This window comes from Zonotrichia albicollis, chromosome 1 (genome assembly GCF_047830755.1).
Source record: "Zonotrichia albicollis isolate bZonAlb1 chromosome 1, bZonAlb1.hap1, whole genome shotgun sequence".
NCBI classification, from domain to species: domain Eukaryota; kingdom Metazoa; phylum Chordata; class Aves; order Passeriformes; family Passerellidae; genus Zonotrichia; species Zonotrichia albicollis.
Window position 1 is genome coordinate 65,395,884 of NC_133819.1, and position 24,084 is coordinate 65,419,967.

The window sequence follows — 24,084 nt, forward strand, 5'->3', positions numbered from 1 at the left end:
GCAAACCAGGTCAGCTTGTGTTCCGGATATATGGGAACACTAAAGGAAAAAAAAAGATACCTTCCACAGCCTCTGCCACTGTGGTTCTGAGAAACAGGTTCCCAATGGCAAAAAAAAAAAAAAAAAAAGAGAGAGAGAGATTACACCACACGTGAAAATACCACTTAAAGACGGACACTGGAAAAAGGGCACATAAATGAAGCTGCCAAAATACAAAGATGGACATTATGAAATCAGGGACTGTTCTCAGAACAAAACATTGCAACACCAGCAAGGAAGCAAAATACATGGAAGTATATGGACTCCACTGCAGCAAATATGGAAAACACAAATACAGAACCACAGAATTAAATGACCATCAGATCTGGCGTGTTATGACCTTTCTATTGTTCTCTTTCACCATGTGAAAAACACCCTTTTCAAAAGAGCCTTACACTGTACTGAGATATCAACTCCTCTGAGAAGCAAAAGAAAAAATCAAACAGAAATAAAGCAATGTTTTTGTCTGTATTTTTAAGGCAGTTTAATATTCAGTTGCTGTTTGCTGAGACAGATAACATGTAAGCAATTTATCTGTTTGACTGGCAGGCTCTTCTGTCAGTTTCTCTTGACCATCACACACCGGTATACAAGCAAGTAATGACAAACTTATATTTTCAGTTATTTCAGATATTTTCAGTTTCTAGGGTACAAAGACATTCTTCACTATATATAAATATTTACCATAGGGGTATTATAAGGCAGTCTTAACGCTGCCAAAGACCACACAGTTTTTAAAAGCAATTGATGACAACACAATACTCCCCTGTGGCTCATCATGAGCCACCAGCTCTGCAGCACAGGCATGACCTTGTCCTGCGGCCACTCGCTGGCTTCCAGCGACACTCACTTGGGCCACCTGCTTGTACTAAAAACAGCATCGACACGGGGCCTAGCCGAATAAACCTGGGGAGACAACGCAGGAAGAATATCTTTATACTTTCTAGTGCAAGCGTGGGGCTGTTCCATCCGCTTATCCTGCGCCCCTTTTCCCCAAGTGACAGTAACTCATCTTCCAAGGAAAGGCGAGTTTCTCCGCACACCAAGCGGCGCCCAGAAATGCTCTTTAAGGGATTACGCTGATCCATGAAACCTTGAAGGTCGGTAACTTCATTAAAAATTCAAGCACGTTAATTGACCTCATTCACATCTTCTTTCACAACCGCGGTCTGTCTGATTGTCTGTCCCTCTCTCTCTGTCCTTCCCCTGACCGCAGCTGCTCCCCGGGCACCGCGGCTCCCCCAGCGCTGCCCGCGGCCCCGCAGGCTCTCCAGCCCGCCATCAGCCCAGCCCAGGCGGGAGCACGGCGGGACTCGGCACCCTGGAGCAGCCTTCCCAGCCCGTCCCCGCACCCAGGAGGGCACCCCGGGTGACAGACCGGCCCCGGCAGCGCCTCCCGGCTGCGCAATCTCCTCCTCTTCCTCCCTCCCTGCGCCAGTCCACGCCTCCCCGGCCCCCGGTCACCTGCTTTCCCCCCCTGCCCGGCCGGGCTGCGGGACGCGGGCCCCTCTCCCGCTGTCCCCGCCAGCCCCGCGGGGCCGCAGGCCGTACCCACCCGGCGCTCAGATCCTGCTGAACGCTCAGCAGCCGCTCTCGCAGAGTCTCCAGCATCTTCCCGGCCCTTCCCGGCTGCGAAGGCCAGCGCCGGAGGGCGGGGCGCGGGCGGGGCTCGGCTGAGCTCCGGCCCCGGGGCCGCCTCCCCTCAGCCCTCAGCCCGCCCCGTCCCTTCCGCCCCGCCCGGCTCTCGGCGCGTCCTGGCGGGGCTGGGGCTGGGGGCGGGCGGGTTTGCCTGGGAGAGCCGAGCCTCTCGTTCTGCGTGTCCCGTGGTTCGAGCGCTGGGCTGCGCTTAAAGCCCGGCCGGCATCAAGGACAGCGTAAGCAGCGTGCCAATCCCTGAAGTTGCGGCTCTTTATAGGTTATTTTAAAGGAAAGCATATTTACAGGGTATATTTACAGGAAAGCACCTTGGCAGGTTGGGACCCTCACCAGAATGATTTTGACTTCAGCGATGGTAGCGCAGGAGTGACCTCCTTAGCGATACAAAGTTGATCAAGGGACTGGAGCATCTCTTTTACGAGAAAAGGCTCAGGGGGCTGCGCCTGTTCAGCCTTGAGAAGAGGCAACTGACGGCCATGTAAGTGTCCCACATAAATGTCTGTAAGTGTCCGAAGGAAGGGTGCCAAGAGGATGTAAGCAGGCTCTTGGTAGTGCTCAGCAATAGGACAAGAAGCAACAGGTGGAAACTGATGCCCAGGAAATTCCACCAGAATACGAGGAAGACCTTGACAGTGTGGGTGACCAAGCGCTGGAACAAGTTGCCCAGGGAGGTTGTGGTTTCCCTACTTGGAGATATTCAAGATCCATCAGGGTGCAATCCTGTGCCCTGTGCTCTGGGATGACCCTGCTTGAGCAGGGAGGTTGGGCCGGGTGACCCACTGTGGTCTATTCCAAGCTGACCTGTCCTGTGAACTCAGGGAACCAGGTTCTGTCATAAAATCTTACAAGTACGGAAAGCAAAACCACTGGGTGTCCCTAGGGTGTCCCTAGGGTTGCCAGGTTCTTGAAGTAAGGGATAGATGATAACCTTTCCAAGGCCTTGCAAAGCTGGTGGTTGTTTGTCTATGTGTCCCTCCACTGTTTTCTTTGGAGACAGCTTTGTAGATGCTAGTGATTCTTACAAACAATGACCTAAAAGAAAAAAGGCTGTTCTTACAAATAGTAAATAGTCCCGTGAAAAGTTTAAATTAAATTTCTAGGTACTGTCTGCTCAAATAATAACTGTTAGGCATCATTCAGCAAATCTTCAGACAGTTTAAGTGGAGTCAAGACCTTTTCAGAACAATTGGCCAGTCTTCCTGGATGGCTATAATTACAGTTCCAGTAACCAGAAGACAGTCTCACACCATGTGCATCTTCACTTAATGTTTGAATGACATGGACGTAGGATTTAGGTGGATCCAGGAAATCTTAGACTTCCATTTAATTGAGACTTCAACTTTTAGAAAAAGCTGAGATTTCAAATTCAAAACATTTTATTTTCTAACCAATTCAATTTTGGTTGAAAATTCTAAAAATATGAAGAGAAGAGCCCTGAACTAATTTCTTACAAGGAGAATATATGCAGAGGGCCACTGCTGGATGTGTTATTTGATACTACAGAAGTATATTCAGGAGTGGTTGGAGGTACTTTGGATCAACTAGAAAATTGACACCATAATCCCAACACAGCTTGGGATTTTGGGCTTTCAGAAGAGTATATCACCTGTAAATTGTTTCTACTTTGGCTTATGGAAAAAAAAGTATTGCTCAGTGGCAGAAATTCAAATTAAAAGTGAAATGCCTGCTAAAAGAAAAATGGTTGGGTTGATATTCCAAACATTGAAATTGATGCAGCTTGCCTTATCTTGAGGTCAAAAAAGACAGCTTTCATGGCAGACTGCATATAACGTTCTGTAAAAAAAAAATGTATGACATTTAGAAGGTGTTTTTCTCATGCTTGACCTAACAACAATATCTGAAAATAGAGACTTCCCACTTGCCTGCACAGTTAATTCTTCAGACAAGGAGGGGAAGGCCTTGAATCAAGTGTTTTCTGATGTATTCACAGACACACATTGCAAATGCTGACAAAAGCTGTGCAATCTGGCCTTATGTAATATATGATGTTACAGGAATTGAAGTGTTCAGAAGACAAGGGAGGGGTTTTAACCTTTAATTTTCAGCTTTCCTTTGCGAAATCATATTAATTTCTTCAGTGTTGCATATTTTCAATTTTCTTGTGGATGATTTTTGTCAGTGGTGGCCCTGCTAATTCACAGTGAATAAGCACTTTTAGACTCCATTGCTACTTTTACAGTTAGAAAAACTATTCATAAACTGTTGTACAGTTTTGTTTCACATGTCTGTGTAGGACTTGGGAGAAGAAATGTGTTGAGATAGTATTAACAGTCACTAATTCTAGACGTACAAGACTGGAAGAAACTTCTAAAAGCACATCCCCTGCTCAAGGGTTGTGATGAATTATAAATACACTGTGTAAACTTTGTTTAACTGGTTCTTGGGAATTTAAAATTAAGGAGATTCTGCAAGCTCCTTATCAGCTCACATGTTTAGCTTGATCTTTTTTGTTTCTAGAGTGAATAGGCCTGGTTTCTTTTTTTTCCCTTGTAGTCATTTTCCAAACTTCTTAATGTGTTGGTCTGATCTGGAGAGTCCCCTGTTTGTCCAGAAAGTGCAGAGCTATAGCATTTCCATCACTAAAGCTGAATTACATGGCTTCATTTCAAACACAAGTTACATGTTTATACTAATTTATTAATATTTATGTACATTAGGAATTAATTTAACAAACAGCTCTGAGACAGATCCTTCAGGTGTTAATTCAGCACAGTGCCACCTAAAATTCTGCCAGGGGCTTTGGGTCAAGTTTTCTAGAGATAAAATTAATGCTAAATAAATTTTTAGTATCAATGACCTATTCTGCTCATTTAGTTATTAAGTAGTTCAGGTCTGGTTGTTTGATATTAATTCTGACCTGAATTTGAGCTAGTACTTCCCAGTTTATTCTTCTGCTTCTCTGATAAAAACACATCTAGTATCTTCTGCAAATTTGCTGTGACTGGCTATTACAGTACAGCAAATGCATAGGCATTCTGTGCTTTGCACATCTATAAAGAACATCTATAAAGTGATATGAGTCAGTAGCAATAAATTTATAGAGCAAAACACGGAAATGTATTTGACTGTATAACCCTGGTGTCAAATGAAGATTTCTTTTCTTTTCTAGATCAGCCTCCCTTAGAGGCATAAATTAGGCTACATTTCTGTAATAGATTTTGCAGCACAAAGTCATCCCTAGTCATGCCTTTCCCCAATTCCACCTTTTCCTCGGCTTTAGTGACCTCCATTTAGGTTGACTTTAGATTAAGACTGTTCTGAAAGAGCGATACTGTAGACACCAGGCTCATGCCTGTTAAGCTTTTCGGTGAAAATGATTTAAAATACTTTCCCATTATGCTGATATTAAGTGAAATTTGTTTAGGTATCTATCTGGTTTATGTCTTGATCTCTTCTTTTGAGTGCATTTAGCTTGATAGCCTCCAATATGACATTCTCAAACTGACTAGAAATAGTGAACAAAACTCTCAGCCTTTCAGAATCTCTCAGGTTTGTAGAAGTAATTTTTGTCCTCCTTAGGTCTTGCTGATAGTATGGTTTAATGATCTTTATATTTTGGGTGCAAATTTAAGACTTTTTGGTTTCAATAATCTGTAGAACATGATTAAAACTTGACTAGTATATATTATAGCTCTGCAATTCTATACATATTTTGTTTACCTAGCTGGGTCTGTACTGATCTAAAGCTTAAATATTGTTAGAAATACCTGAGACAAATTTTAATTCTAAAAAACTGCTACTACCATTGTAATTGATAAAGACTTTAATGAAAGTGTATAAAGATCTGATTCAACATTTCTTGCAGGAATTCCATTGCATGCTGAAAAGAAAGGTTGGCATCTAAAAAAAGTTTTATATGCCCAAAACTTCAGAAGGATACAATCAGTGGAAACTAAATTTAAGCATTACATCCTAAGAACTATCTGTCATAGTCTCACTTATCCTGAGGCCTCATCACCATTTCTAGCAGCTTCTAAGAGCTTCCTTTTCCAAATTAACCTTTATAGCTTTCTAATAAGAGTTAATTTCTGCTCTTACCTGTACTTACTCTTGAGGTTTAGCTATATAATGGTCTCTGCAGCTGACACAAAGGTTTTTGTCATATTAATAGAGATTTTTTTTTTATATATCTCAATAAAGGAAGTTGTGAGGGAGGGGTGGGGTTTTTTTTGTTAGTGTGGTTGATATTTGAATTTTTTTCTCCCATGTAACTAGCAGAAGAAGAAATGGACAATAATAATTCTCAATCCTAAAGAGAACTGTAAGAATAATTTCTGTATATCAAGTAAAAATATTCTTAATTCAGTTCACACAAGAACAGGTAAGGGACTTAATCTCCAGGTTAATATAGGTTCAAAGTCCTGGTTTAGATGTTAACTTTTTAATGCACTATCTTTTTTACAGCATGAAAGTGAATTATGATTCTCAAATAATAATCAAATCATGTCTTGCTTCAGTTTCACTGTTTCTATGAAAAAGACTAGAGGGAGAGGCACATCATAGCAATAGATAAAAATAATGGTGAAATTCCTTGGTCCTCCCCTCCCACCCTCCTTACATGGTATCTAGTGAATGAAGACATGATGAATTCCCACCTTTCTGAACTGTTGGGAAAAACTGGGGATGGAGGGAATCAGGGGCTAAGCAGAGTTATGAAGCTAAACAGGCATTAGGATCCTCCTTCTGCTGGACCTTAATTGCTGTTGGGGGGAGGACAAGAGCACATACCTTGGGACAGACAGACAGACTCCAAGGGCAGCCAACAGTTACACCTGACTGGATGAGGTGGTAAAACATGTCCTGATGTGATGGCAGTGACCATCTCAACGTGGCTGATGTAACTCTCCTAATTCAGTGGGACAACTTTGTGTTTTCTTAATCTTCAGTCACAGCTGTCTGCAGTCATGAAGATGTTGATAAAAATTTTGCTGTCACCACTGAAGCTGGCAGACTTTTTTCCTGAAAACTAGAAAGCAGGATATGGGCTCCTGTTACCTTTCTCCTCATCTTCTTTTCTGCCTTCACTTTATTCCTAGTATTTAGTATTTTTACTGCATGAGATTGTGAGCTCTAGGTGTTTCTCCACCAGTGAGCTTGCAAATGGAAGTTGGGTCTGAAACTGTAATTTCTACTGTTACTGAAGTTTTCTGTCATTTTTATGTGCTTTTGCTTTGGAAGTATTGGATAGGTCAGCAGTGGTGCCAGATTACTTCAGTTCCTTTTGTCTCTTCCTGAATCAGTTGACTTTGACTTTTGTGTAAAAGACCACAAAGCAGGATTTTCTTCTATCAAAAGAACGACTAATAGGAAGGCTGCCTCAAAAGCGAGGACTTTATTTAAAACTTTATAATTTAGATTCTCTCAGTATCTTGAAACTTCTGTATGACTAAGTTATTTAAATTTAATAATAACAGCAGCTTCCAAAAAGAAAGTGAGGATCATAACTCCTGCTGGTGAATGTAGTTCAGAGTGTGCTGATTTTGAGAAAAGGAAAAAACACTCAGCGAACCAGCCGGTTCCACTAGAGGGCATGGCTGTGCATAGAAAAGCAAACTAGAGATGTGATAATACCTATTTCTCTGCAAGGGCATGTGTCTCAGATGAGCAAAATTTTACCGATGATGTATTAAGTACAGCTCATGGCTTATTTCATCTCACAAGGACACCTTGGAAACCACCACTGGTTTGAGTGGCACCAAGTGTGTAGTGTCCAGCTGGCATTTGGCATAGTCACAGGCTGGTTTAAATAAGCGCTTTTCTTCTGGCTAAGCTGGGTGGGGAGATCTGTGTCACACTGTTTCACTTGGTATTTTTGGGGCCATGTAGACAATCCTCATGAACAGAAGCAGAGGCCAGTGTTGTGTCCTTGCCTTCTAGCAGAATAGTAGTTTATGCCATTTCCAGTGACTCTCACACTGGCACTTCTGTGGAAATGGTCAGAGGGGCTGCACTTGGTAGCAACTGGCTGAAGAAAACATACTTGTGTAGACTGCTTAGTTCGTGTAGCTAACCTTGACCCTGATGTCAAGGAAATTAAAAAGATGTATTAAGCATGAATGAATGCCCTACAATGGTATTTGCAGTACTATTAAGTAGTTACATTTTGTCTGCTATTTTTATTGCACTTGTGAGTAATTTTGCTGGAGTAGGCTTTGTATCCTATGATTAGATGTTCCCCGTGGCTATAAAGCATAATTGGTTGGTTTGAGGAGAAAGTCATGTGTTTTCTGTGTCATTGCAGTGCCAGAAAATGCTGGTGTGGCTTCAGGAGCAGGCTTACAGGGATGCTGGGGTGGGAAAGAACCTTAGCAGGACCTGTGTGTTTTGGAGGTATTCTGGAAGGAACTCCCCTCTTCCACTGCTGTATTCCCAGTCTGCACTAAGAGGCTCTGCTCGAGTCTCTGTGCTGGTGTGAGGAAAGCACAGAAATGATGATGGCAGAGAAGGGACTGCAAACGTGTAGGAAACTGCTGTGAGCGGGTGGGATGTGCCATGAAGCACAAGGGGCTTTTAGTCCAATAAAATACACATTTCCCCAGTGCTTACTGCTCTAAGTTCTTCTGTTTTATGTCCAATTTTCTATGAACGTGACCAATTTCTGTTCCCCTGGATGTCAGAAGCAGGGTTTGAGGGAAGTGCAATGATACCCAGACTGAGATTCTTGAAGGACAATTGTATTATGTGTCAGTTTTATTGATCAGAGGCAATTAGCTCAGCCAAACCCAATTAGGACACAGTTTTAGTTTTAGGCACACAGACATTAATCACTCATTATCCAAGTGAACTCTAAAGGGAATTACAACAGACTAACAGAATAAAATGGCTGTCCCTTTGCTGCTAATGGAGGAGTTTTCTAGATTTTTATTTGGTAATATACTGCTTGTTTTGCTGACTTCCTCTTACATTAAATCTGCTTTTGTTTTTTTCACTTTTTTCCATCAACAAGATCTTAATCATCTGTCATTCTGGCCTTTCTCGTGACAAATATCGTCCCATGAGTGATTTTAATGGATTTTCCCCCTTTTATTTTTTCCCCTGTTAACTCCTCCCCTTGGTTGCTGCTCTTGCTTAAGGCAATTTTTGTTGAAGCCTTCTGGCTGACTGCCTAGCATTTGGCTAATAACTCTGTGCAATTGTCAACTTCATACTGTTTCAGCGTTTGAAATAAAATTCTCTTTCCTCATTTTATATGGGTCTGCTGTTTACTAGTTCATTATGCACAGAATCTAATCCACTTATGCTGTAAGTAGCCTGGAGACAGAGATGGGTTTTTTTTATCTTCATGTTGTATTTTATTTATTGAGCATAATTCAGTTTGAATGAAATGAAATGAAATAGTTAGAATGGCTCTTGTACTTCTGCAGAACTTTCTTATCACAGTACATTTTGTCAGTTTGATTTATTTTATCTGTCTATTTACCATTGTTGTGACAACCCAGAGTTGCTTTACTAGCTACAGTAAAAGTATCTCATCCTCCTGGAAAGTACTTCATATTTCAAATTACATAGCTTCAGGCTGGACCTGAGAATTGCACAGGCAAGTTTTGATTTAAAGTGTTGTCTGCTGGCTCTCTCTCAGTTTTCTTTTGGTTTTTTTTTTAGGTATGCTTTTTGCTTGGAAAGTAGCTATCATTGCTGAATATCAAGGTCCATTAGATGTAGACAAATATTGTTCATATGAAAAACACTGAGACAAAAATGCCAAATTCTCATATTTAGGTGCCTGATTTATGACATGGGCTTTTGAGATCATTAAAGGTGGGATGTGGCCATTCTGCAACAGCTGAAAATAACATTTCAGTGCCAAATTTAAACCATTTTGCTTTGTCATTCTGACCTGTATAACCCTGCACACAAAATGGAAAAACTGGATTGGACCTGTCTATTGATGCTATAGTGCTGTGAGATATAGTATTGGCTTTCTGTAGAAAGTCTTCATTGTAGGGACTTTCCAGGAATGGGAGAGTGTGAGGTTAGTGTTGTTCAGACCAAGGCTCTGACATGGAATGCATGTGAGGCTTAAAGAGCCTTCAGCAAAATATGTGTACTAAAATGAGGAAGAGGAAATACACTGCTTTGAGAGATGCATCTGAAACCTTGCCTTTTCCCAGCAGCAGAGTAAGGGAACTATGTAACATGTGAGAATATTATTTTTATTCTCAGAAGAGTTATAAATGTTATTCATAACCAGGAGCTTACCTAGTATATATACTTTTAAGATAGTCAGAGGCCTTCAAATGTATCATACATCCTTTGTACTGGGAAATGACAATAAAAATAAACCTAGAGTATTTCCAACATGGCCTTGCAACAGGGAATTTTACTTCTTTCAGAAATTATTTAGGTTCTTTTTCAGTACATTGTATCAAACATTGTTTCAGTAATTCATGTACTTGACTTCTGACTTTTTAATATTAATATTGCTGTATTATTATCTACATAGCAATAATATTCATGTCTAGTAGCCAAACATCCAGTTGTTCTCACAGAGCAATTCTGTGCCATTCAGCATGGTTTTATTGTATACATTCATTGTGTACTCAAGCAGTATGACAGGAAGGTACAAGAAATCTGAACTGCTCTCAGTTTTAACTAAAAACTAGTTTCACTCCAAAGATATATATTCAAGATCTTTAAGTCTAGCTTTGCTCTTCCATCTCTGAATCTTTCTTAGCTTCATAAAATATCAAGTTTTTATTTATTCTTTCCCTAGCTGTATCCTGCATCCCACAGCTTCCACTAGGAAATTGTTTTTACTGAGTAAGCAGTAAACAGATGCATCTAAATACTGCAGTTCATAATGGCACTGTCTGTACATATTAAAGACTTTGCTCACATCTGCCTTGATGTTGCAAAATCACCCTATGTTGAACAGGAAGAAAATAAATTTTACGAACATAACTGCATGTGGTGGGTCCTGAGCCAATGATGTGCCCTTGTGGCAAAGCAGGTTAATGGAACCCTGTACTGCACCAGGAGGTTGCATTGGGTATAGTCAGAGCAGGTCTAAGGAGGTGATCTGTCCCCTCTTTTTAGCAGTGGTGAGGCCACATCTGGAGTGCTGTGTCCTGTTCTGGGCTCCCCAGTACAAGGGAGACATGGCCATAGGGGAGAGAGGCTACAGAGATGATTGGGGAACTGGGGAATCCTTCCAGTGGAGAAAAGCTGAGGGAGCTGGGACGCTTTCACCTGGAAACGATAAGGTTCATGGAAAATGTTTTCAGGATCTTATCAGGTATCAAATACTTGAAGGGGGACTGAGAAGAGCCAGGCTCTTTTCATTGGTGCCCAGTGACAGGACCAAAGACAGCAGGCACAAACGGAAATACAGGAGGTTCCTTCTGAACATCAGGAAACACTTTTTCACTGCAAGAGTGACCAAACACTGGCAAAGATTGCCCAGAGAGGCATTGGACTCTCCCTCCTTGGAGATAATCAAAAGCCATCTGGACATGGACATGGCTCTAGGTGACCCTGCTTGGGTAGGGGGGCTTGGTGGACTCCAGAGGTCCCTGCCAAAACCAACCCTTCTGTGATCCTCTGATCTCTGTAAAATCTTGTTTTCTTGGAACACTATACTAAGTTTTCAGTTTGTAACTGTTAATTGATTCATTGGTACTTCCTTTTTACTCATACATACAACTTTTGGAAGAAACCTGGATAATGAAGACACAGATCTTAGAAAACAGAGGTTTCCTTAAATTTTATGGGGAAGGCTGAGCTAAAATGGTGATTATCTGATTCTTGCTGTAATGACTTTACTGTATTGCTTTAATTAGCCAGTGGTATGTTTTTTGCTTCCAATTAATCATCAGTATCTAGGAGTGATTCAGTAATTTCAAATTAGCTCATTTGATACTGAGAGTTCTGAAGATGTTTCTGAATATCAGTAAATGAAGATTCAAATATATACAAACATACAAGATTTAAATATTCAGCAGTTACTTATGGAATTGTTGTATAATTAGAAATCAGGTTGCATTGAGATTCTTAGCCTTATATATTTATGTTAGTCCAGCAACTCATTTCAGCATGAGGCTCCCGGCACTTTGTTTACTACAACAAGTCTAAATATGACTAGGAAAAAGAGATATAATATACATAATGTTTTATGTATATAGGTATACATGTGCATTTATGACTTCATGTAATGGCTGTAATACTTCCATTTTTGCAGTAACAGAGGAAAATATTAGATATCTAACTTGTATCAGACAATTTTATTTTTAAAAATAGTTACTTTATTTTAAATAGACCATTCAGTGTCTTCAAATTATCAACTAGGCTGAAGAACAGACATTGAAAAATGAAAAGCAATTCAGCTTTTTTATACTGAAGTTTAGTGATTCTATTGAGTTCATATGATTTGAGTTTACATACAGGTATTGATGATTCCATTAGTCCATTCTGTCATTACCAGAATAAGAATGCATCATCTTCACTCTCCTGTTGGCAAATCCTTTTCAACAGCTCTCACTTTACATTTCCTTCGCACTATGAAGGAGAACAACCTGGTTTTCATGCTGTTCACAAATGAAACATAGGCTCTCATAAAATACATCTTATTATATCATCACTTCAAGAAATACAGACTAAAAGGCAGAATCCATAAGTCTTTCCCATAAGAGATTCACACATTCCTTTATTCAAGGAAAAATCTGCAGTTTTAAGATACCAAAGCTAAGTTGTTCTGTGAGCAGTGGAACTAATGAAGTTTTTAAAAACTATTTTTGTCTCCCACATTCCATAGTCCTTCCCATTCTCAGTGCTCAAGTACTTCTTCCAGCTCCTTCTCATGTCTTTTGCCAGTTTGGCTGAGAACGTGGCAACATATGCCGCTGCTGAAATAAGCGTGTGCCGATTGCCTGTTCATTATATCCATGGTGATTGGCCAACTGGCTGATCTGCAACTGGCTTTTCCTTAGTGGGAGCACTCATTTCGATCCATCTCCAGCAATCAGTTTTCACAAAATGTATGGGAATTTGCTGTCTTTGAGAGCTGTGTATCTCTCTGAAGCTTGAAATGCTCAGTGGAGCCCCAGGTTTAGGCAGGGGAGGACTTGCAGTACAGTGCCGTGTGATCTTCCTTCTTCACTTCCTTGGGAAAACAGATCCAAAGTTACTGTCCCATAATACTTGCATCTCAGGAAAAAAAAAAAGAATCTCAAAATTCATCAAAGTTAATAAAATTATCAGAATTGTTTGGTCTAGCTAATATTACTCAAGGCAACAGAATGTCTTTTAATTTTGTAGTGTCATTAGAGGGAGTACCATTTGCGGGAGGCTACATGAGAGTAACTTAATGGAATATTTTAAATTTTAAAAAGTTTTTAAATACTATTATGCTTTCTCTTCCAGAACAAGTGAAAGATGAATCCTGATGCAGGAAAGCAAAATGCTCAGATTATAAAATGACAGCTCTACCTCTAAAAGGACTTTTGCAGTCTCATGAGGTTAAAAACACAGGTGGTGGATGATCAGATCCACTGACCTATAGGCACAAGGCAGACTCTCCCATTTTCTGAACAGAACTCTTTTCTTTAAGGATGCAAAGACCTGAAATTTCAAAGAGGTACACATTTTTGTGTAAGGCCAGCTTGCATCTAGAGAGTCCTTATATCTGTAAGGCAGGATTATTATTTTCACAGTACAGCATCTGTGTTAAATGATTTCAAGGCACTACATTCCAGACATTGCAGAAGGATTTCTCACTGCCTCAGTGACCTGGAAGTCAAAAGCTCACAAACTTCAGACATGGAAGTCTTCCTCATCTTCCCTGGAGCATGGGAGCTGTCTAACAGAAATACATCAGCCTGCAGAGTCTGACAGGTGAACAAGGTTCCTGCTGAGCAATTTCAGTGAGTAGATGCATTCTTCCATCAATTATCTTCTGTCAAATTGGCATTTATCATTTGAAACCTGTTTTTCAAGAATTTTTCAAGCCAGCTCTTGCAAAAAGGAAGAGTGGAGTTGAATATTAATATTCCTTAATTTGCTTATTTGTCATGCTCCCTTCTTTTAAGAAATGAATTTTTCATTTTCTCCTCTTCATACAGCTTACAGTTCATTCCATTTATCAACTGTTAAAAGTTATTTGATATAAGAAACAGTATTCTCAAATGAATAAATTTACTTTATTGCCTATAAACTGTAGCAGTGAACTGTAGCAGTGTGGCATACTGAAACAGGACTCCCTGTTGATAGTGGGAAAATTATGCTTTGTCTTGCCTAAAGACTTCTTTCATCAAAGCAACATTAAGGTGCAGTACCTCTTACAAAAGCTTTTCAGAAACACATTGGAGCTGAAGTAACAGATTCCTGCTGATTTTTGGGATTAAAGAGGTTTAATCATGTGTTGCTGTGGTGAGTTAATTGTAGATAAGGACCAAATTTCTACCCAGCTTCTCTCTTGCTCCCAACTCCTCAGCGTGACCAAGGGAGAAAATAAGAACAACAACAGGCACAGGAAAGTTCATGGGTCAAGACAAAGACAGAAAGATTACTTATCATCTTCTGTTATGGGCAAAATACACTTGGTGAAAATTAATTTCATTTATTCCCAATTAAAATATATTTGGCTAGTGAGAAAGAAATGTTACAACACCTTTCCTCCCCATTTCCCATGCTGAGCTTCAGTCCCTTACACCAAACTCCTCTGCCCTGTCCTGAAGGGGCATAGGTAAGGATGGGTGTGTGCATTACAGCCAGCATACAGTCATTTCTCCTTGTCATTCATCAACTCATATAATTATAGAGTAGTTTGGGTTAGAAAGGACCTTTAGAGGTCATCTAGTCCAGTTCCCATGCAATGAGCAGGGACATCTTCAAATTGCTCAGAGCCCCATCCAACCTGACCTTGAATATTTCCATTTGCCACCTCTCTGGACAACCTCTTCCAGTGTCTCACCACCCTCACAGTAAAGAATTTCTTCTGTGTTCCTAATCTTAAGTTCTATTTTAGTTTAAAATCATTACCTTTTGTACTATCCCAACAGACCCTGCTAAAAACTTTACACCAAATACGGTTTCTTATTCTCTTCCTTCCTCTAACACTAAAATACTGGTAATTGAACAGTATGTAAGAATAGTAACTTTATCAGAATCATCTCAGTGTTACACAGGGTCAGTTTTTAACATTACAGGTTGGCATAAAGAGGATTCCTTGTTCCTGGTCTCTCTTTCTCTGTGTGGAGAACTTAGTGTGAGATTCCTTTTAAAAGATGAAACCAAACCACAAGCTGTGGTCAGTTCTCTGCTCTACCAGTTCATGTCTTTAGCAAGTTTAAAACCAACTGATTAGTCACTATGTAAGTGATCCCTTTCCCTCCCACAGACTAAAAGAATTCTTTGAGGAGTTCAGGTAGATAATACTCTCACTGTTACATGTTGCAGTGTGTTTTAAACTTCCGGGTCCCTTACCCAGGTGTGCAAAACCCTCCCTTCCCCCCTCGCCCCCTTGCTGAGTGAGTCCTGTCAATCAGGCTTAACATTCCAGCAAAGGTGTCGTGTGGTTGGTCAAATTCAAAGGATGGCTCTCAGGCCCAGAGGTCATTGGCCTGTCTGGGTGTCCCTTGTCCCTTGAGACCCCACCCCTCCCACCTGGTTGGTGGCTCACCTGTCCCCTCCCCTCCCCACCCCCTGAGCTTAAAAGGTGAAGCAGGCCATGTGCTTGCGATTCTGTTGGAGTTCTTCCCAAGATTCAGACCTCTGTAACCATGGAATAAACCTCTGGATATTAAACCCTCCAGCAGAATCCCTCCTTTGTCCTCACCTTCGCCTGAAGCCTTCTTCCTAAGGTAAACGGAGTCCCTAACAAGCCTGGACTTGTTTAGTGCCCAGCTGAAACCATCAGCCAGCTAAAGGTGTCTCTGGGGTGATGCACCACAGAAGCCGCCTTTGGCTCAGCCGCGAGGGTCAGACTGGCCCAGGCACAATCTAACTGGTAATATTTGGATTCATATTCCAATAGTTACAGACATGGCTGTCTTCAAGGAGAACTGTGATAGTGAAATCCCATCAGACCAGTGCCTGCGTCTCAGGGATTTGATAAACTGTACTTGTTCCCCCAACCCACTTTGCTGTTTGACACTGGTCATATCCTGGTTTTGTACATGCAGTGGGAGCTTATGTGCTTCCACACTTCCCAGCTTACTCCAGGTTGCAGGAAAAGGCTGTGGGCCTTCTGGGCAGAGATGAACTGTTCAGTGTGCCATTGCAGTAGTGGCACCTAAAAAGCCACATGCTCTGGCCACCCAGGCCACCTCATGTCATAACTGACATCCTGACTGTCGTGCTTAACACCAAAAAGAACAGCTGAAAAGGCCAGATAGGTAGTTATTAACTAAACCTAAACTTTCTCTCTAAACGAGGAAACAATCTCACTGGCATACAAAACTAAATTATTCCCTCTTCTTTTGAAAAACGTGCAATTTGTAATGCCTATTTTTCATGAAATTCATCTTTGTTAATAAGATCTATAATTATAAAGCAGGAAGGCATAACGAGATTGGCTGATTATAATGCAGGGAGCATAGATGAGTATTTCTAATTCCCCAGAGCATGAATCTCTCTGGTGATGGTGCTAGCATGCTTAGAACAGCTAAACTGCTGTTTCTAAACATCTTTATTTTGAAAGAATTGTGTTTCAAGAGATTAAATTAGTTTGGAATGCTCAGCAGCTTTAATTTGAGCTGCCATTTGCTTTCTTTTTGTCTGAATTTCTGTCTCTAACAGAAGTACCACAATCTAGTAACAGAGACTCTTGGTGGAATATCTGTGGTACAGCTCCACTCCTATGGCTGTGATCTGTGGACCAAATCCAGCACTTATTTAATGCTGTCACTATTTAAGTTTGTTTTAATATGGTGGTTTATTTGAATAAGAAAGGCATCGCTGGGTAACCTGAAGCAAATTTTTCATTTCTCTCTGTCTTAATATGTGTGAAATTGAGATGACGTTACAGATCTTCAGTCTCTTTCACTTAGGATTCCCAGAATGTATCCCAGGTGCTTTGAGCTGAAGATTGGGATAAAGAGCAACATCTTGTACAGTGGATGTTGTCCTCAGCTCTGAACTGACGTCCAGCTGATGGGAAGATGGAAACCTGCTTCTCTCACCCTGCTCCTTGAGGTAGGTACCCCTTGCAAATTCTCTTCCTTGCCCATCTCCTTAGCAACGTGCTAACATTCAAATGAGAATGTAGCATCTATAACTTATCTAAGGGTTGCTGTCTTTCCTATTCTAAGCACTGCCTAATTTATTCTCCCTTCCTCCTTATTGCTGCATGGAGGTCTTTGCATTTTAATGTTAGAAAAAGTTGTCCATGAAGTTTTGAAGGGCTGACTGGTACGATGAGGAACTAAAACAGATGGCTGTACTTGCTGAGTGGAAGATGCCAAGTACACATCATGCAAAACTCCATCATCAGTGGACTTCTCAGTAAGCAGAATTTGGAAAGACTGTCAGCCCCAGTTTGGGGAGAGGTTAATGCTATCAGACCTCACAGGGTAAGGTTGTGTCTCAGGGTAGCAGATAAGGAAATCAGAAATATAATGTAATTCCATGTTTTATCTGTCACCACCTGCTAAAGACTGTTCAGGTAGCTTCAAGAAAGCAGCCTCAAAGCAAGCAAACTCAGGAACTGCTGCAAAAGGAAAGAGAATATCTGGGACATTGCCTCTCTCCATTCTAAAGGCACAGGGTAAAGTGCTTCCCTCTCCCAAGTGGGTTATCAATATGTCTGTTGATTCCTCTGGGCTTAGCAGGTAGATAGTGAAAGATCAATTAGTGTGGACAGTTCAGAGCAGGGCCTGAACTATCAGACATTGTACAAAGGTGACACTTTCTCTTTGAATTTTACCCACATGATTGTTAAAGGGATCTATTTTTACATGAATAAGAGAGGCAATGATTAGCCTTTCAATATGGAGTTTATTCTGTCTCATGATTTAAGTTAATTTTCCCAACTCCCAATAATCAGTAGGCTATTTAGCTGATGATCTCACACTTGAAAGAGAAAACAAAAAGAAAGGATGGGAAGGAAGTAGTACATTTACTACAAGCCAAGGTGTAGCTGCAGGTGATGTGGCAGTTTTACAATATGAAGAGAATTTTTCAATTAAACATCCAGGTTGGATTATCCTAGGAGGATTGTAAAAAGAAAGATATGAGTGAAGAGAGAGAACAAGATTAGGAGGTGGGGGAAAAATATAAAACGTGTGAATTAAGGATATTACAAAGAAGGGATCTTCTTCAAACCATTCAGCAGTATACAGGAATATCCTTACTGCAACATCTCCTGAGGGTGTTTCCTATTTCCATCTGAGGAGAAACTTTTACAGCTAAGTGTGAGAGAGGATAGGATCAGAAAAGAGAACATGATCATAATCCAGGTATTAGTGCCTTCCTAAAACAGAACAAAAGGAATGTTTCAGTCCCATAAACAATTAGAGGAATAGGAAGGAAAATAAAACAAAACATACTTTCTGTTTCATATAAGATTAACAGAAAGATAAAGAGTTCACAAGGTTGTTATAGTGGTTTTCTGTTAGTCCCATGCAGAGACAAAGGCTGCAGTGATTCCATCTCTGATTAGACATATAGAATTATAAAGTCAGAGAATCCTGCAGTATTGTGAGTTGGAAGGAACTCCTAAGGATCTTCAAAGTCCAGCTCCCGGATTATGAACTTGAAAATCTACAGACATAGAGAAAATAATAGACACAGACAAAATAAACACTATAAAACTCAGAGAAAACCTAAAAAAGAACTTTTTCTGAGGATTGGAAGAGCATCTAAATAAATGTTTATTTTTTCTTTGTATGATATATCCTTTCTGAACTCATGAATTAGCATGATTTAAAGGCAGGTATAGCAGTATTTCAAAATCTCAGCCATTATATTGAGAGAGTAACCTTCATAGAGAATTTGCTAACTTGAAATTTAGGCAGTGCAAGAACATGTGAAGGTTTGGCTAGTACACTTTTCTTCACATGTCATTGTAAATAGTGCTCTTTAGAATCCTGTATTCCATATCAGGTGTTTTTTTCTCCTTGTTTTGTTGGAGTTGAGAGAGCAACTACCAAGGGTAAATAGAAAATAGCACTCCAAATTCCCTAAAATTAAGTGTCCTAGAGGCTGTGAACACTTTCACTTTTAATTTTACCCACATGATTGTTCAAAGGATGTATTTTTACATGAATAAGGAAGGCAATGATTAACCTTTTAATATGGAGTTTATTCTATCTCATGTTTTTGGTCAATTTTCCCAACTCCCAATAATCAATAATGTTTTTTCAAGTTTCTGTGGAGACATGGATACCATCCATTTGTTTAATCTAGGCTACTAATGTTTTTCCCTACCCTAGAGCAATTGTAAAGCAAAATAGTTTTAGAAGCCTTTTGTAAGTTGGACACTATCATTTAATAGCAATGGAAAAAAGCAACAAAATTTTAAAATATCTGAAATTACTGCAATTTTAGCATTTTTAAAATGACAGCTGGGTATATTCTAACTTGCAAGCGTGGGAGTCATCAAGTCTCTTTCTCTTGCAAGATTTCACTGTCCTTTACAAATTTCTTTTGAAAAAGGAAAAGGAATCAAGTTCATGGAAATAATTCAGTGTTTGTGGTGTTTCACTGGATATGTGAGCTGCAATGCAGAATTCCAAGCTGTGTAGGCTATCATGGCAAAGAGACAACAGAGTTGAGCTGAAAATAATTCCTTGGATCTTTTAGCCTTGCAAAACAGAAGAACTAGAAATGTTACAACCTGCTGAACTCTTTGAGAAAGAGGTTAGAAATACAGTGTCCTGCTGAATTCTCTTGCAAACTGTGACAGTAACAATCAGGAAGAAGAGCTTTAAACAGAACTCTGAAATAGTGAAACACCTTTCCTGCTCAGCACAGCGTGAGGCCAAAGTGCCTGACCTGGCCCTGAGCAGCTGCTGTGTTCTCCCAGAGTATAGGCAGAGAACAACAATCCAGGAATATTCCTGGAGTGCATTGGCCTGTCTGGCACTGGGCATTCAGGAGACTTTAATGTGGCTGCTTTCACCTCTAAGGTGATTGTCTTGCTATGCCATAACAACACATGGTGTGCCCACAATTCCCAAGGAAAGCAGTTTTTCTACACTGTAATTTCTGCTGGGGGAAGTAGTAAGAACAAGTGTAATCAAGTTGATTTTACTTCAAGTGTTTGCCAAGTCAATGTTTGTGTTTCAATTTAATTGTTAAGTTGCATTGGATGAAGCTAAAGGACAAAGGCTTGTTCTAGGGGAAAAATATATTTTTCTCATTCTACTAAAAAACCCCATGCTATTTCTAGAAGTTTGTAGAATTTAATACTCACAGAGTTACTGTCCTCTCTGCAAAGATCAGAAGTTTCAGGGTTGCTTTATATATGTAACAGTATTTTGAGCTAGGTTGGGTTTTTGCTTTCCTGCGATCCATACACCAAAGAAACTACATTTGGGTGGCTTCACACAGGTGGACTGTTTGTGACATAAAACAGTATTATAGTTGCTTTGGAGAAGATGATATTGCTATTGACAGTGCATATTCCTTCCTTTTGTTTTATCTACCTCTTCTTCCCTACCTCACTCCTCCAGGGGTTTTTTTCACTTCCAGGTTTTTTTTTTTCACTTCCAGGTTTTTTTTTCACTTCCAGGGGTTTTTTTTCACTTCCAGGTTTCATTGCTAAAAGCAGTTGTCAAACTGATATTGAAGCCTTTAAGACCAAAGATTCTGTGTGTCTTCAAAACTGTAAGATATGTGATGAAAGGAGAAAGGGATAATAGCACATGTTTTAGAGAGGAGTAAATATGAAGAAGTATGCCCATGGTAGAGTCAGTCTGGGAACTGGTGTTGGACTGTTCTGCTACATCTAAGTCTCCAATTTCATGTCTCCTTCACCAACCTTTCTATTAACTCCTGGAGTTGGGGGAAGTATGGGCAAAGTTCTTGAAACAAACACAGCAATGCTGGAAAAAATGGTTCAAATCTCCTAAAAGGATTCTTTAGACAACAAAAATTTCTGTTGGTGGAAGCTCATGAATGCACACAGTGATCTTGAAAGAATAGCAGCTCCACTGAATTGAGGTAAATCATGTTATGTTAATATCCATGTTACTAGGGATGGAGTACTACATCCAAAGCCTGAAAGTCTTCACTGATAACTGATTATTCTCCCTTTTACAAGAGAAATACACTTCTTTTGTAATAAGGTACAAATCCTGATTTCCATGGGTTTATTCCATCTTTTATTTTATTACAGTTTACAAAACTGTCCAGAGTTTTTTATAGATTAAAATTCCATGCATCATTTTCTGCATAAGCTGATTCTACTCAGCTGGCTTTGACTCTGTGTCAAAATTTGCTGACAAAATATTACATGTCAAGGAGCTTTGGAAAGTCAGGAGACTAAAGATGTTTTGTAATCTCTTAATGTGTGTAAAATGTATTTGATTAAATCAAATAGAGCTACTTTTAAAAATTCTTTCTAGCTGAAGTAAAAGTTTCACCATCTGCTACAGCTTCACAAAATTCTCATAAAATATCCATGATGACAAATAATTACTTCATATACACAATGGACTTGTGATTTCTTTCATTGAAGTTGTCTTTTTGGAGCTCCTAAATGAATTACAAAGCTTGCCACAAAATAAAATGGTAGTGAAATGTAAATTCAAAAAACCCAGTTAAGTGTACCTTTTCATGAGTGACATTAGTCTTTAAAATGAAATGCAGTGAGCACTACAATTTTTTAAATTACTTCCCCTCTGTAGGGGCTCATTAACTAATTATATATTAATATTAGCAGGATGATCAAGTTTTGTGTAGTTTTCTAACTTCCTGAAGATACATTTGATTGACATAATTGGGCTTTTGGTTACAGAACAGCATCTGCTTTCCATCTCAATTATATCACTGTAAATCCAGAGAAATGTATGTTTTTTCAGTTTAGACACTTGCCTGTGAAAATGTTCCATAATCTAGAAACACTTAAATGTTTTATTTTAGTCTAGAACAAGTAAGAGCTTTTGCTACTACTATTATTATTATTAGTAGTAGTAGTAGTAGTATTATTATTATGTGAAAGGTACTTCTTGTTAAAAGGTAATAGGCAAGCAAAGAGAAAAATGGAGAAAAATGTCATTTGCTTTTGAGAGGTGTAAAATACTGTAACAATTATTATATAGAAGTCGAATGGGGATGAAGGTGTGGGGTAAAACATAGCTGTATATTTCTTTTTTGAAGTTCTTTTATCAGGATGTGTACACTGAAGCAGTGTTTTACTGTAATGCTACATTTCGTTTCCCTCACTGCAGCTCATAATTTTAACAATGAGGTCAGTCTGTCAAGAATGCATATTTACCATGAAGAAAAAAATGGAGATAGAATAAAATGCAATATTGAGATTTGCAATTTTGTTGGCTGACTTCCTATATTAGTCCTTAGAGAATACCTTTACAAGAATTACTCCTATGTCCGGATGTTGTTGCACTTGAATTCTGTTTAGCATGCCAATTCAAATGCCTTTTAACAATCCTTTAGCAAGTACTGTATTCACAATGCAGCTTGCTCTCTTTGAGGTTTTCTCTACATATAATAATTTGATACATTGGCTGAAAGCTGCATTTATTTCAGGAACTAAAAAATGGCTGCAGTCTTCAATTTATTTTTGGAAAAGTACTTGTTTGATGATTTCATAAAAGGCTTTTCTCCTGTCTTCTTGCCAGAGGCGGCAAAGTTTATGCAAATGGTAATTTGAATGCTGGCTGTGATTTAATAACAGGGGGATGGTCTCAACTTAGAGTGAAATAACTGGAAGGCATTAGTAATATAACAATTTACAAAAAAGAAATGCCAGTTATTACTGTGTTCTTGCCTGAAGGAATTAAATGTGGTTAATATTTTATAGATAGAATTACTCTTTATTCTGTCTATCATAATTAGAAAACAAACAAATCTCAGCAATCTAACAATTGTAGTTTTAAATAAATAACATAGCTTTGGCTTTGGGTTCTAGAAAATGCTTTCCACCTTGTGGAAAGGTGTACAATCATCTTCAGACACTGTATGTCTGTCTGTCTGTCTGTCTCAGGCAGTCCTTCTGAGTCTCCAAAAAATGAAGGAAAAGCCAACTGTCACCTTACAAGTCTTTACCAAAGTGCCTGCTAGGGCAGCTTTTTCCAAGTTTGGCTTTGTGCTGGAGGGGAAGATATGGATGTGTTTTCTCCACAACTGTGGAATTGTATTAATGACAGAGTTCTGAAGTTCTCTTTAGGTGTCTATGATGAGAGCAAAATTCTGCCCTGAAACTAAACAAGATCTTCCTTACTTTGTCAAGCATCAAAAGTTGGATGTTAAAATGCAGCTAGCTCAACTGCCATAATAACCAGAAATTACTTATCTATGCTGGAAAACTTATTTCAAAGTCTTTCTAATGTTTTTTGCTCTCTTTCCTTAAAATCAGCACAAAATAAAGTTTTTGCAAATACCCACTCTGTTTAACTACAGGATCAAGGCAAGAATTAGTTAAGAATAATTAGGCCAACTCAAGGCATAGTAGACACACATGTTCACTAATTAGGAAATGAAGTTTTTAGTCAGGCATTGGGTATCTGCTTGCTGGCAGGAAGGGAGAGATCTCATAAATGCATAAGTGATGATCTCTGTAGCATCACAAAGTATCACCATGTGACTGTGATCAAGCATCACTTGGCTGTATGAATTCCTGAAGGATATTGGTTATATATTTTTATGAACTAAGTGGCACAATATAGTATTACACCTCCTTCCAGAGAGAAAAGTGCATTAAAGTGCACTGCTTTATTGAGAGGTAATTACTCAGTAGTTGTTGTTTGTTTCTGGTTCTGGTTTGAATGCTCCATTTGGTTAGATAATTTTCTGGTCTTATCAACAAAGGAGCAAAACTACAAAACTTTCCGACACTGGCTGGGATTAATGGAGATGAAACCCAAATCCTGTCTATGCTTTCTGGATCAAATTTGAGGTTGTACATAATAAGTGCAAGTTATTCCAGCCACCAGTGAGAATTGGCCTTTGGAAGCAGGTCACAGATAAACCAGATGCAGATACTGCAGGGGGTCAGGTTTCAGCACCCACCGCTTGGCTGTTTAAATCTGCTCCTGCTGCACCTCACTGCTTGCTTATGTGTCACATTTTGGCCTCTTCATACCAGATTAATGAAGAAAAGGGGCTTATAGGCAGCAGTGTAGTGGTAAAACTGCAGGCATGTGTTGTAAGGTGGGCAGTGTAATAACAGCTTCCCAGAATTACATTGCCAGTGGAACTGTATCAAAAAGCATCAGCTGGCTGAAGGGAATGCAAAGTGGGACTGCATTT

At 39.6% G+C, this 24,084-nt stretch overlaps 1 protein-coding gene and 2 long non-coding RNA genes across 4 annotated transcripts in view; 1 reads left to right on the forward strand and 2 right to left on the reverse strand.

Annotated features, from left to right (window-relative positions):
- DTNBP1 (dystrobrevin binding protein 1) overlaps nucleotides 1-1,727 on the reverse strand; it is a 65,063-nt gene extending 63,336 nt beyond the window's left edge. For both annotated transcript variants that reach the window (XR_012580836.1, XM_005481755.4), the window contains exon 1: nucleotides 1,595-1,727. Coding sequence is in view for 1 of the 2 variants with exons in the window: in XM_005481755.4 (XP_005481812.1) it covers nucleotides 1,595-1,650 (56 nt within the window). In the remaining variant the exon portion in view is untranslated. The remainder of the gene's footprint in view (nucleotides 1-1,594) is intronic.
- Nucleotides 1,728-1,745: 18 nt separating this feature from the next.
- Nucleotides 1,746-24,084, forward strand: part of LOC113458570 (uncharacterized) — an 82,722-nt gene continuing 60,383 nt past the window's right edge. The window contains exons 1-2 of the long non-coding RNA XR_003378934.2: nucleotides 1,746-2,173; nucleotides 16,701-16,845. This is a non-coding gene — a long non-coding RNA (uncharacterized LOC113458570). The remainder of the gene's footprint in view (nucleotides 2,174-16,700; nucleotides 16,846-24,084) is intronic.
- Nucleotides 12,131-24,084, reverse strand: part of LOC141729366 (uncharacterized) — an 86,095-nt gene continuing 74,141 nt past the window's right edge. Inside the window, exon 3 of the long non-coding RNA XR_012580837.1 lies at nucleotides 12,131-12,814. This is a non-coding gene — a long non-coding RNA (uncharacterized LOC141729366). The remainder of the gene's footprint in view (nucleotides 12,815-24,084) is intronic.